At 35.5% G+C, this 15092-nt stretch overlaps 2 protein-coding genes across 2 annotated transcripts; both read right to left on the bottom strand.

Moving 5' to 3' along the window:
* Positions 1 to 1613: 1613 nt before the first annotated feature.
* Positions 1614 to 9231, bottom strand: LOC132724707 (steroid 17-alpha-hydroxylase/17,20 lyase-like). The gene is made up of 3 exons (XM_060709636.1): positions 9018 to 9231; positions 2094 to 2221; positions 1614 to 1869 (listed from the first exon to the last, which is right to left on the bottom strand). The coding sequence occupies exons 1-3, from the start codon at positions 9081 to 9083 to the stop codon at positions 1653 to 1655; spliced, it is 411 nt and encodes a 136-aa protein (XP_060565619.1). The 5' UTR covers positions 9084 to 9231; the 3' UTR covers positions 1614 to 1652.
* Positions 9232 to 12171: 2940 nt separating this feature from the next.
* LOC132724706 (cytochrome P450 18a1-like) lies at positions 12172 to 14749 on the bottom strand. Its single transcript, XM_060709635.1, has 3 exons — positions 14198 to 14749; positions 12585 to 12797; positions 12172 to 12282 (listed from the first exon to the last, which is right to left on the bottom strand). Exons 1-3 carry the CDS (start codon positions 14747 to 14749, stop codon positions 12172 to 12174), a joined length of 876 nt encoding a protein of 291 aa, XP_060565618.1.
* Positions 14750 to 15092: the final 343 nt, after the last annotated feature.

The following is a 15092-nucleotide window of genomic DNA, read 5'->3' as shown; positions in this document are numbered from 1 at the left end:
TGCTTTAATCGTCTGCATGTTCCAGTTTGACACATAATTATTTACATTGCAATTATTTCCGTTGAAAACGGATGTTCACTTTCTGACTATTCAACAAAAAGAATTTTTTTACGCGAAAAGCACACTAGGATACAAACAACTAAATTTTATGAGTGTCATAGTTACTCCAGAGAAGAAATTGATGTCCTATCGGGGTTTAACGTCGAAAATAAGAATGAATCGAGAAAAAAATGGCGGCCATATTATTTCATTTTATTTAGAAAATAGACAACGTGACCAGAGTTTATACTGTTAAAAATAATGTTACCTATGTAACAGTACAAAATTCTTAGTCACGTGGTACACTTGCATTAACAGTAAAAATAACTACCAGAGGCCTATGGGAAATTAGCATTACGAAAAAAGTGAGGGGTAATAATAATGTATATTGACATAACCTGAATAATTTTTGTTTGCTATGACTTTTGTAATTGACTATAGAACCAGAATTTTACTAATTGTAAGTATATACTAGCTCGAACCATTTTTAAAGTTATGTCATCGGAAATTGATAATTGACTTACATTTTGTAATTAACAATCAAATATATTATCTATATATAACTAGTATCTAGTATGAAAAAGGCCAATATCAAATCGTACACAAGTTCAAATAAGTTTACATGCACTTGAACAACCATTTTTTTTGTTAATTAAAGAGAATCACCATGACTTAGTAGGTAATTTGTTGAAATGTATGAACATGCGAAATAAATATGCGCGACGTATATTTCATATCTAGGTATCAGGGTTGTCATAACGAAATGTATTTGCACGTCGTAAAATGTTGGCAATATTGAACTTCGTTTCATGATTAATATCTAAACACAAATTAAACTTTACAAATAAAACTTTCTTTTCGATGACCATTAAAATTGATCTTAATTACACATTTCTTACACATGTCAAGCTATCACATACAGAGGAGGAACATGCCTTTCAGATGTAACAGTTTTCTGACAATAAATTGTACACAACAGATTATCGTTACCTGTATCATTTTATACCCCATAATTGACATCGAAAGAACCAGACTCCACCTTAAATGATATAATTTTAGAATGGAAAAGCTGTTTCTGTAGCCAATCTTATTAAAATCAGCTCTTAAATAACGCTACGCATTAAAATCTGACATCCACCCAAAGGTAGTCACCTTGTCGTGGTATTTCAAACCAACCATTGGCGAGCCTTTTAATAATTTTGAAAGCGATGCAGTTTCTAATTTTAAGAACTGGAAAACCAATACTGAGTTTCGATTTCGAAAATAACATGACATCATTCATAAAGCTGACAGATAAGCTGGAAAAAACAATCTTGCCCGTTACAAATTGATTCTATTATTTCAAGTTAATTTTAAAAAATTACTTCAATTTTTTTTCCTAACAAAAGTCAACAATTGTTAAACTTCTGAACTTTAGTCAGAATGTTTCTGTAGCCTAACTGGCGAATAAATGATAGTAATAATTGCATGCTATATAACCTTTATTGAACTAATACGGTATTTTAAATCAACTACAATGTATTATAATTGCAAAATCATAATTAGTGTTATGATGAATTAATACGTTTAAAAAAAATCGTCGGCACAAATAACATGAAAGCACATAATTATATTTATATCCGTTTTTTAGCGTGACAGTAAAAGGGTTTTGGTCTTATTACGACACTGATATCAAAGTTCTCGGAAAGTCTCGGATCACACGAGATGTGCTTTCCTTCAGGAAACTCAAAACACCAGCGCTGCAAAAGGTTACTGACATAAAGAAAATAACGTGTTTTAGCGAAGGATTCTCCTGGACATTGACGCAACCCATTTCCAAAAGGTATCAAGCTGAAACAAAACAAAAAGATGTTACAATATAATTTCTTACTTCATCCAGGATTGGTATATCAACTTATTCAACTTTTTCAATCTCGTTTAATAGTAAAATTCATTACAATGTAAAGAAAATAGCGGTACAGTATATTTTAAATGGAAAATCATTAATTTAAACTGTTCTTATAATTTAAATATTATAGGCCGATCATGAGCTTGAATCTATTGAACTATTATACTTCTTTCGCAATATGTGTTCAGAAGGCAGCACATTTCCATCTTCGTCCAAGAATCTCTCTGGGCGAAATTTCCATGGATCTCCCCAAATCTTCTTGTTGTGGTGGATATACCAACTATTCCCAATTACCTTTGAATAGAAATATAACTTTTTATGTTGTTGTATCCTTACCAAGAAAATGTTTTCAATGAAATTTATCTAAAAACTTTATTAAATGTATTTTGAATGATGTTGATGAAACAATAAAGTTTTAATCGAACGCAACGAAGTGAATCTCTCAGTGGCACAGAGATGACGTTTGTAAGTTTTTATTTATCTCGTACACGAGATAATATGTCGTAAAGTCGTGCGCAAGAGATAAGTAACTGGTGGGCACGAGATACTATGTCCTGGCCACGAGGTACTAAGGGGTGTGCACAAGATACTTAAGTGGTGCGCACGAGTTACTAAGTCATGGCCTTGCGTTACCTAATCGTGCCATATATTATGCTGCGCGCTGGAGTTACTTAGTCGTGCGCACGACATAGTATCTCGTGCGCTCCATTTAATTATCTCATGCGTACGACTTAGAAAATCGTGCGCATGACGAAATATCTCGTGCGCACGATATAAAAACACACACACATGTCACCTTTTTGCCACCGTATCCGATACGTATGATCTCCTTTACAGATATTTAGGCCGTTTTCAGCCTTCATTTCCTACCTATGACATAGGAAAGTTTAAATATGATAACACTTTATTATCTTTGTCTTTGACCTGATTACCTTATTTTCGATACATAATGTATAATTACAAATACTGTATTTCAATATTTGTCATCAATATGTAAGACCCTTCGTAGAAATACTGTATGTCGACAAATTGTTTATATCCCCAACAGTCAGATAAAAACGCAAATCGTTTGAAAATAAATCAAAGAAATATTTTTATTAAACGTTATATAGAATAATAGCTTATAGTGTGTGATATTAATATACACATTTGTTGACGCAAGCAGTATCACATACCGGTAATACGTGCAAGTAAACAGTGTTTGAAAATGTTAAGTTAGCAAATCAACACGACATAAGTGTGATTCGATAATGGTGGAAGTAGGCAACACTTAGACAATGCTCAGATGGAAGAAGGCAGCATGATATAAAGGTAATAAGATTATGTTCAGGTGGGAGCAGGTAAGATGATCTATAGTAATCAGATAATGTTAGGTGGAAGAATGCAACATGCACTACGAGATATAACAATACTCATATAGGACTGCATCATGACCTATAGGTGATAATGTTAACATAAAGACAGGTAACATGTGGAAGCAGGCAATATGACCTGCATGTGGTAAGACAAAGTTCAGATTAAAGCAGACAAGATGACCTGAATGTGATAAGACAATGTTCAGATTGAAGCAGACAAGATGACCTGAATGTGGTAAGACAATGTTCAGATTGAAGCAGACAACATGACATGAATGTGATAAGACAATGTTCAGATTGAAGCAGGTAACATGACCTGCATGTGTTAAGACAAAGTTCAGATTGAAGCAGACAACATGACCTGAATGTGATAAGAAAATGTTCAGATTGAAGCAGACAACATGACATGAATGTGATAAGACAACGTTCAGATTGAAGCAGACAAGATGACCTGAATGTGGTAAGACAATGTTCAGATGGAAGCAGACAACATGACCTGAATGTGATAAGAAAATGTTCAGATAGAAGCAGACAAGATGACCTGAATGTGGTAAGACAATGTTCAGATTGAAGCAGACAACATGACCTAAATGTGGTAAGACAATGTTCAGATAGAAGCAGACAAGATGACAGGAATGTGATAAGACAATGTTCAGATTGAAGCAGACAACATGACCTGAATGTGATAAGACAATGTTCAGATTGAAGCAGACAACATGACATGAATGTGATAAGACAATGTTCAGATTGAAGAAGACAAGATGACCTGAATGTGGTAAGACAATGTTCAGATTGAAGCAGACAACATGATCTGAATGTGGTAAGACAATGTTCAGATAGAAGCAGACAAGATGACATGAATGTGATAAGACAATGTTCAGATTGAAGCAGACAACATGACCTGAATGTGATAAGACAATGTTCAGATTGAAGCAGACAACATGACATGAATGTGATAAGACAATGTTCAGATTGAAGCAGACAAGATGACCTGAATGTGATAAGACAAAGTTCAGATTGAAGCAGACAACATGACCTGAATGTGATAAGAAAATGTTCAGATTGAAGCAGACAACATGACCTGAATGTGATAAGAAAATGTTCAGATTGAAGCAGACAACATGACATGAATGTGATAAGACAATGTTCAGATTGAAGCAGGCAAGATGACCTGAATGTGATAAGACAATGTTCAGATTGAAGCAGACAACATGACCTAAATGTGATAAGAAAATGTTCAGATTGAAGCAGACAACATGACCTGAATGTGATAAGAAAATGTTCAGATTGAAGCAGACAAGATGACCTGAATGTGATAAGACAATGTTCAGATTGAAGCAGACAACATGACCAGAATGTGGTAAGACAATGTTCAGATAGAAGCAGACAACATGACCTGAATGTGATAAGACAATGTCCAGATTGAAGCAGGCAAGATGACCTGAATGTGATAAGACAATGTCCAGATTGAAGCAGGCAAGATGACCTGAATGTGGTAAGACAATGTTCAGATTGAAGCAGACAACATGACCTGAATGTGATAAGACAATGTCCAGATTGAAGCAGACAACATGACCTGAATGTGGTAAGACAATGTTCAGATTGAAGCAGACAAGATGACCTGAATGTGATAAGACAATGTCCAGATTGAAGCAGACAACATGACCTGAATGTGATAAGACAATGTCCAGATTGAAGCAGGCAACATGACCTGAATGTGGTAAGACAATGTTCAGATTGAAGCAGACAACATGACCTGAATGTGATAAGACAATGTCCAGATTGAAGCAGACAACATGACCTGAATGTGGTAAGACAATGTTCAGATAGAAGCAGAGAAGATGACATGAATGTGATAAGACAATGTTCAGATTGAAGCAGACAAGATGACCTGAATGTGATAAGACAATGTTCAGATTGAAGCAGACAACATGACATGAATGTGATAAGACAATGCTCAGATTGAAGCAGGCAACATGACCTGAATGTGATAAGACAATGTCCAGATTGAAGCAGACAAGATGACCTGATGTGATAAGACAATGTTGAGATTGAAGCAGATAAGATGACCTGAATGTGATAAGACAATGTTCAGATTGAAGCAGACAACATGACATGAATGTGATAAGACAATGTTCAGATAGAAGCAGGCAACATGACCTGAATGTGATAAGACAATGTTCAGATTAAAGCAGACAACATGACCTGAATGTGATAAGACAATGTTCAGATTGAAGCAGACAACATGACCTGAATGTGGTAAGACAATGTTCAGATAGAAGCAGACAAGATGACATGAATGTGATAAGACAATGTTCAGATTGAAGCAGACAACATGACCTGAATGTGATAAGACAATGTTCAGATAGAAGCAGACAACATGACCTAATGTGATAAGACAATGTTCAGATTAAAGCAGACAACATGACCTGAATGTGATAAGACAATGTTCAGATTGAAGCAGACAACATGACCTGAATGTGATAAGACAATGTTCAGATAGAAGCAGACAACATGACCTGAATGTGATTAGACAATGTCCAGATTGAAGCAGACAAGATGACCTGAATGTGATAAGACAATGTTCAGATTGAAGCAGACAAGATGACATGAATGTGATAAGACAATGTTCAGATAGAAGCAGACAACATGACCTGAATGTGATAAGACAATGTCCAGATTGAAGCAGACAAGATGACCTGAATGTGATAAGACAATGTTCAGATTGAAGCAGACAACATGACCTGAATGTGATAAGACAATGTTCAGATTGAAGTAGACAACATGACCTGAATGTGATAAGACAATGTTCAGATTGAAGCAGACACCATGACCTGCATGTGGTAAGACAATGTCCATATTGAAGCAGACAACATGACCTGAATGTGGTAAGACAATGTCCAGATTGAAGCAGGCAACATGACCTGAATGTGATAAGACAATGTTCAGATTGAAGCAGACAAGATGACCTGAATGTGGTAAGACAAAGTTCAGATTGAAGAAGACAAGATGACCTGAATGTGATAAGACAATGTTCAGATTGAAGAAGACAAGATGACCTGAATGTGGTAAGAAAATGTTCAGATTGAAGCAGACAAGATGACCTGAATGTGGTAAGACAAAGTTCAGATTGAAGAAGACAAGATGACCTGAATGTGATAAGACAATGTTCAGATTGAAGAAGACAAGATGACCTGAATGTGGTAAGACAATGTTCAGATTGAAGCAGACAACATGATCTGAATGTGGTAAGACAATGTTCAGATAGAAGCAGACAAGATGACATGAATGTGATTAGACAATGTTCAGATTGAAGCAGACAACATGACATGAATGTGATAAGACAATGTTCAGATTGAAGCAGACAAGATGACCTGAATGCGATAAGACAAAGTTCAGATTGAAGCAGACAACATGACCTGAATGTGATAAGAAAATGTTCAGATTGAAGCAGACAACATGACCTGAATGTGATAAGAAAATGTTCAGATTGAAGCAGACAACATGACATGAATGTGATAAGACAATGTTCAGATTGAAGCAGGCAAGATGACCTGAATGTGATAAGACAATGTTCAGATTGAAGCAGACAAGATTGACCTGAATGTGATAAGACAATGTTCAGATTGAAGCAGACAACATGACCTGAATGTGATAAGACAATGTTCAGATTGAAGCAGACAACATGACCTGAATGTGATAAGACAATGTTCAGATTGAAAGCAGACAACATGACCTGAATGTTAAGACAATTTCAGATTGAAGCAGACAACATGACCTGAATGTGATAAGACAATGTTCAGATTGAAGAGAAAATGACCTGAATGTGATAAGACAATGTTCAGATTGAAGCAGACAACATGACCTGAATGTGAGAGACAATGCAGATGCTGAAGCAGACAATGTCCAGATGACAAGGCTGAATGTGATAAGACAATGTTCAGATTGAAGCAGACAACATGACCTGAATGTGATAAGACAATGTTCAGATAGAAGCAGACAACATGACCTGAAATGTGATAAGACAATGTCAGTGAATTGAAGCAGACAACATGACCTGAATGTGGTAAGACAATGTTCCAGATTGAAAGCAGACAACATGACCTGAATGTGATAAGACAATGTTCAGATTGAAGCAGACAACATGACCTGAATGTGGTAAGACAATGTTCAGATTGAAGCAGCAACATGACAATGTGTAAGACAATGTCCAGATAAAGCAGACAACATGACCTGAATGTGATAAGACAATGTTCAGATTGAAGCAGACAATATGACCTGAATGTGGTAAGACAATGTTCAGATGAAGCAGACAACATGACCTGAATGTGATAAGACAATGTTCAGATTGAAGCAGACAACATGACATGAATGTGATAAGACAATGTTCAGATTGAAGCAGACAAGATGACCTGAATGTGGTAAGACAATGTTTCAGATTGAAGCAGACAAGATGACCTGAATGTGATAAGACAATGTCAGATTGAAGCAGACAAGATGACCTGCATGTGGTAAGACAAAGCAGTTCAGATTAAAGCAGACAACATGACCTGAATGTGATAAGACAATGTTCAGATTGAAGCAGACAAGATGACCTGAATGTGGTAAGACAATGTTCAGATTGAAGTAGGCAACATGACCTGAATGTGGTAAGACAATGTTAAAATTGAAGCAGGCAAGATGACCTGAATGTGATAAGACAATGTTAAGATGGAAGCAGGCAACATGATTTGAATGTGATAAGACAATGTCCAGATGGAAGCTGGAAACATGACCTAATGTGATAAGGCAATGTTCAGATTGAAGCAGGCAAGATGACCTGAATGTGGTAAGACAATGTTCAGATTAAAGCAGACAACATGACCTGAATGTGGAAAGACAATGTTCAGATTGAAGCAGACAACATGACCTGAATGTGATAAGACAATGTTCAGATGGAAGCAGGCAACATGATTTGAATGTGATAAGACAATGTCCAGATGGAAGCTGGAAACATGACATAATGTGATAAGACAATGTTCAGATTGAAGCAGGCAAGATGACCTGAATGTGGTAAGACAATGTTCAGATTGAAGTAGACAACATGACATGAATGTGATAAGACAATGTTCAGATTGAAATAGACAACATGACATAATGTGATAAGACAATTTTCAGATTGAAGCAGGCAAGATGACCTGAATGTGATAAGACAATGTTCAGATTGAAGCAGGCAACATGATTTGAATGTGATAAGACAATGTCCAGATGGAAGCTGGAAACATGACATAATGTGATAAGACAATGTTCAGATTGAAGCAGGCAACATGACCTGAATGTGATAAGACAATGTTCAGATGGAAGCTGGAAACATGACCTAATGTGGTAAGACAATGTTCAGATGGAAGCAGGCAAGATGACCTGCGACTGATTAGACACAGTACAGATGGAAGCAGACAGCATGACCTGAATGTGAATAGATGTTGTTCTGATGGAAGCAGGCAAGATAACTTACGACCGACAAAACAATGTTCAGGTGGAAGCTGGAAACATGACCCGTAGGTCATTGCAATGACATGATGTGAATGTGATTATACAATATTCAGATCAAAGCTGACAATTTGTCAAATGTTTCAATATAAGACGAAAACGTGTGTGTATTTTGATATATTCATGCACATCATCCACACATGAATAAAGCTATATTTGTACTTATATTTTCAAATACTTAGCTAGATTTGTTGACGATAACTTACTGTACTGTTCATTGCAATATCATATCCTTCAAAGTCGACGTCTTCTTTGCATTTATGAGGCAACATAAGTGGGACAACTGTAATGTATCTAGGCACTTCCAGCTCAAATGCTTTGAAAAATGAGCAATTACTTCTGTTTTCAAATGTCGGAAGTCGTTGTCTTCCAATTTCCCTGTCAAACTCATTCTGGAGCAGCCAATGATATTGTGGATAATTCAGTAATAGTAACACTGTATTTGAAAGAACTGACCAAGTTGTTGTGATTCCTATAAAATGGTAACAAATAAATAAAAATCTTGCAGGATTAAGAGATCAAAAGAGCAAATATTAAAAATATTTGATTTTAAGAAGATCTATATTGTATTACAAATCATGTTTGTATAAAGCTATGTTAATGTTACTTAACAGATATGTAATAGAATGGAAACATCTTCGCTCATGTGATTACGTGTTGTGCGTTGTGTACGTGTGATGAAATAAAACAATTTATTACTGCAACACCTCAATATATCTTTCAAAGTAAATCTCACATAGGTCTTGTATTTGTTCTGATTGAATATCACCCTCCTGATAAATACTCTAAGGGGAATATTTCTTATATCACCTTGGGGCACATAACTTTTGCATAACTACATATTCAGTATAGGCTTATTATGTGTTCTGTTGAATATTACTCTAGGAGATTTTTCCCGGTGAATATTTCTTACTGATGTGTACTCTGATGTGTATTCTATTTATTCCCTTGACAGCGTACCTTATAAATATTGTAGTTGTAGGTATTTTGGTATAATAAAATAAAAAAACACATGTCTGCGCCACGGGGTAATATACCAGTTCTTGGGTTGATAATATCCTCTTTCACCCCATCAGTCATGTGTTTTTCATATATTGCCAAACGTGGGTAATGGTGATTAAATACAATAATTATATGTGCAGATCTTTTTGTTTCTTACAAAAAAAAAATAATTGTTAAAAGGAAGCTGTGGTGTACATCTTGAGATGAAACAAAACAGTGACACTTATTTTACACTAATACGGTTACTTCATCAAATCAAAAATAATAACGTTATCAAGTTTAGTCCTATGTCTTTATCACTTCATAGGTCAAACAAAAATGTGCTTAATGCCCCGGTCACATATCAACGGATAATGCCACGGAAGAGCTACGGTCTAATCGTTCACGGTTTACTACGGAAATGTTAAATTCCGTAGTCCGCTACGATTCCAGTACGGACACACAACGGTATGAGTACGAAGTCCGACGGATTAACCACCAAAAGCCCCTGGAGAGACACGGATTGTTACGGACTGACACGGTTTGATACGGAGCGACACGAATCAGGACGGACGCACTACGGATACACTACGGTCTGCTACGGTATAAGCACGGGTTAGTACGAATAAATACGGTCTGATACGGAGAAGAACGAATTGATACGGAGAGGAACGAATTGCCACGGATCTATACGGACCTAATACATCCGTCCACAACCTCTTGCTTGCTCATTTTCAAAATGCCTAAAAAGAAAAGAACACCTAGTGAATTGCAATAATTTTGGCGGAGAGGATTCGGCGTAATCGCGTCCGACCCCCGAGACACATCAAGTCTGATTAAAGTGATATTCTTGAAGGACGCTGTATCCTCAACAAGTTCGGCCATGAGAGCCTCTTACTAAACATGAAGCAGTCTTAAGCAGGTGCTAGGGGGCGTGAGGGATGTTGCACTTATTCATTATCTCTCATGTACAGATTTAATCAAACCGAGTCTGCAATTCTTATGTAATTTTGTTGTGATTAATGCTTTCGAGGGATTACTTTGTTTCCAGATTCGTAAGCCCATCTCCAGTCCACTAGTCCAATGTTTGTAAAATATGTACCATTAAATGTTATTATATTACTTATGAATTGTAGTACAATATCAATACAAATTTACTTCTATGCATGTCATCAAGCAGCTCGACCACTGCCTCCGTATCAATATTAAGTTGCAGCCAGTAAATGGCAATTATCATTTACTGAATGTTCCCGCAAATATGTCTGTTTTAAACACGAAGGTAGTATTTATACCCTTGAAAAAGTACATGATACTTAATTCATCCGTACTAAACAGTAGTGGACCGTACCATTCCGTACCGTTTCGTGTTGCAACGCAATAAAACGTTTAAGACCGTGCTAATCCTTGCCTCTCCGTAGTACAACGTAATACGATCGTGACTTTCCGTGACAATGCCGTATTAATCAGTATTAAAACCGTAGCTTATACGAAGGGTAACCGTACAAATACGTAGTTCTCCGTACCAAACCGTGAAAATCCTTGACAAGTTGGTAGACTACGAATCAGTACATACTAGTACGGTTTTTGTACGGACCAGTACGTACCAGTACGGTTTAATACGGACTAGCAGGGATACGCTACGGTTGATTTTTCCGTAGCAAATTTTTTTGCATGTTCAAAAATTGTCAAGGATCGCTACGGATATACAACTTGAAGGACTACTACGATTGATTACGGTTACAATACGGAGAGCTACTGACCAGTACGGGTAGCTACGGATGATGCCGGAATTAATTCGTGGCTCTTCCGTGAATATGTGACCGGGGTATTATATCACTGTCAAAAGTTGTTAGAATAATGTATTATTCTGAGCATCAAATATTACATTGTTCTCGTTTATCAGAAAGGATTATCTACCGTTTTCGACGGTGGTAGAAAAAAATTTACATACACCCCGTTGTAAGACACGTCGCGTGCTTTAAATGACATCGTGGCCACGCGCCTTTTTATGACTGAATTGCGTTCTTAAGATGACGTCATTTTACTTTTAAAAATAAAATTGTAAGTTAATACGCTACAATAAGCAAAAAAGTGCGTAATGAGAATATCTATCATTTTTTCTAATTTTTGTTCTGAAAATAATTGATATGCAATATGCAAGCAAACGCATCGGTACAGACGGAAATATCTAGCTCTCGGTAACCTGTTTACTCAGCTACTGAAACTCAGCAGAGCCTCGTTACAACCGTAAACAGTTATCCTCGAGATAGATATTCCGACTTTACCGGCAGCGAGTGTTAGATTCTTATCATCTGTAATACAGTTTATTTCTTGAGATCATCACTTTATTAATTATTATAATAATGCTCACCCCTTGTGCTATAATTGTATCATCCGTAAAAAAACCTCCCCTCCAGCTTCTTTTTGTTGGTTCTGTTCCTCGAGAAATACATCAACGATACCACAGACTTTTCCTCTGACAAATGATCTCTGTCATAGAAAAGTTGCACAGCATCAACTTATATTATAAACTTGTACATGATGTGAACATCGGGAAAATATTCTCTAAAAAAGTCAATGAAAGTATACCTATACCTTTTTACGTTACCAAGATGCATGTCATTTACATAGTAGATATTTAAACATATTGTCATATAAGTTAGAATTGTCATAATATTTTAACACATACCAAAGTTTTCTATTTAATTTTCAAAAGTTATAGATAGGTGTACATCAACCTATCAAACAGTATCAATTTTACTAAACCCTGTACAAAATGTAAGAAAGCAAACCTTGACATCGTGAACATATTTCTTTACAATTTTTGCATTAACAGCCTTTGCCTTTAGGAATTCTTGTTTGTACCTTCCAGGGATATATCGTACAAATGGTAACACTGACATAATGAAGTTTACATAAGAGTTCAGAAAGAAATCTTCAACGTGTATTTCATCCTGGAACATGTTCTTTTCTTTTTCATCGTCTAAAACTGGTTCACCAATTAACTGTAAAATATGAAATCAAAAGGATTGTTATTTTTCATCAAAGATACTAAATGTTGCAAACATGATTTAAATTGCATATCAGATAGGATTATCTACTGTTTGGATAAAGCATGTCTTACACCCAAATCTCACTCTCCTATTTAAGATAAGTCGCGCGCTTTAAATGAGGCCATCCCCGCGCGCCGTTTGTGAATGATTTATGTACGTAAAATGTCTTCATTTTGCCGTTATGAATGAAGCTGTGAATTCGTACGATACTATTCGCAAAAGAGCTAAATGAAAATTATGTTCGTGATTTCTTAACCATTATTGTCTGATGCAAGAAAACAGAATCAAACACCGGCTGTCGATTAAGACACGCATATCTAGCTCTCATGGTAACTGTTTAGCTACAATTCGGCAGAGCCTCGTTACCGACGTAAACATTTATCCTCAAGCTAGATATTCCGATCTGTACCAGCAGCAAGTGTAAGATCCTTATATTCTGCCACACTAATGAATTAGGTTTATAAAAAAGTTTATATATTCCGCATTGCATGTGTTACAACGATTTAAGTTGTATTAACTTGGATAAGATACAGCATTGCTTTAATAATTTATTAAATTCATGTTGTTTTTTTTTTCAGCGAGTGACCAGTATAATAAATAAATATATCACGAGTGCTTTTAAGATTGAATATATAAAAACTTGAATTTTCTGTTTCTTAGATACCGGATATTTGTTGGTTTTGCTTTTATTTGTTTGTTTTGCTTTTAATATTAGATATATTTTAGTGAGTGAACATAAGATGCAGTATTTAACGAGTGGCGTAGCCACGAGTTAAAGTAGAATAGAAAGTGTTCACGAATGAAAAATTTTCAATATATTTTCAATTATATTAAACAAATACATTTTTTTTTAGTTCATGCTTTTTAAGTAATATTAAGTATTTTTTACAGATTTTGCCGCGTAACGTCACGCATTCTCCTTAATGAAGTCATCACATTATGACGTGACATAATCAATTTTGAATTAATGTTCTTTTAAATTTCTTTAATTAACATGATTTATAATGACATCGACTTTTTTCCCTAAAGAATGACGGCTTTTTTATTTGCAGATACGAGGTTGCATATTTAAAGTATGTACTTAAAGCTCAGAGTAAATTTGAATTAATGCGAGATATTTCATCTTTACCAATAAGGAATGTGATGAGGCATTTCAATATAACCGACTATTGAGTATTGTTTAGTTACTTTGCAGAAATGAGAATCTCTGAGGGAGACAATGTGTTAGCAGCCTAGTATCTCAATAGAGCCCAGACAGACTATATATTGTGCCTCACCATATGACAAACATTTAAAGACATATGGCGATTGTTTTGAATTAACAGACATATTGTAAACCAAACAGAACCTACCATTAGTGACAGAACATTTGAGATAGACTGAAATATTAAGGAAACACATTCAAAAATATTCTCATCCTCAATTCTCGTATGTAAAATAGATAATTCAGTCATGACGTTATTCTCTAAATCCCGTAGTCCACTGCCATAGGCATGCAAAGCTTGCATAACATGTTTCCTTGCAGTTCTATGAAACAGTCCTGTCCCATCAACCACAAAACTCAAAGCTCTGTTATTGCAAGCAAAGTGTTTCCCGTAAAATAACTCAGATCGATCATTAAAAACGTGCTTATATTTATCACCTCCGAAACATTTTCTAATAACCCGCTCACTATTTAACACTACAAATGTATCAAAAAGTAGTTTAACTTGGTATATTTCACCATACTGTTCTGCATATTCTGAAAATTTAAAATGCATCTTCTCGTCATCAATTTCCAAGATGTTTCCGAGTATAGGCAGACCTTTTGGTCCGAGGGCTTTATCCTTTCCTTTCATTCTTTTACCAAATAAAACATACAGTAAAATCATCCCTAAAGCAAAACAAAACAGTTCAATCTCCATTTTTGTTAAACATTCCAGTACATTTTTAATACCGAGTTAAAAAATAACTTGTTTTCTACGCTTAAGTAACTGCATTAGATTTTAACCTTTTTAACACATTTATCGTAACCCTTTACAATGATAAGATTGTAAATGTTATGTAGTTGATAGTTTATGCCACTAACCGCTTCGTTTGCATTTAAGAAGTTTACATGCTACAGGTGTATTTAAAAAAAACATATATTGTAATTGTATTAGCTAAATAGCCTTTCATAACTAGTTAGAGGTTTATCTCGCCTTATAGCATAATGATATACAACTATATCATGTTGACAAATACCAACGAATATAACTGTAGCATAAT

The sequence above is a fragment of the Ruditapes philippinarum genome, unplaced genomic scaffold (genome assembly GCF_026571515.1).
Source record: "Ruditapes philippinarum isolate M1 unplaced genomic scaffold, ASM2657151v2 ctg8356_1_1_1_1, whole genome shotgun sequence".
Classification (NCBI taxonomy): Eukaryota; Metazoa; Mollusca; class Bivalvia; order Venerida; family Veneridae; genus Ruditapes; species Ruditapes philippinarum.
The sequence above is the reverse complement of the archived record's forward strand: the minus strand, read 5'-3'. Positions and strand labels throughout refer to the sequence as shown.

Bases quoted from the DNA above. Each gene is read 5' to 3' on its own strand.
- LOC132724706 (XM_060709635.1), bottom strand. From the start codon at position 14,749: ATGGAGATTGAACTGTTTTGTTTTGCTTTAGGGATGATTTTACTGTAT. The intron at 12,798-14,197 runs GTAGGTTCTGTT...CATATTTTACAG, and splicing joins CAAATGTTCTGTCACTAATG to TTAATTGGTGAACCAGTTTT. The intron at 12,283-12,584 runs GTTTGCTTTCTT...TTTCTATGACAG, and splicing joins AATATGTTCACGATGTCAAG to AGATCATTTGTCAGAGGAAA.
- LOC132724707 (XM_060709636.1), bottom strand. From the start codon at position 9,083: ATGTTGCCTCATAAATGCAAAGAAGACGTCGACTTTGAAGGATATGAT. The intron at 2,222-9,017 runs GTAAGTTATCGT...TTCTATTCAAAG, and splicing joins ATATTGCAATGAACAGTACA to GTAATTGGGAATAGTTGGTA. The intron at 1,870-2,093 runs GTATAATAGTTC...GTTTTGTTTCAG, and splicing joins GAACACATATTGCGAAAGAA to CTTGATACCTTTTGGAAATG.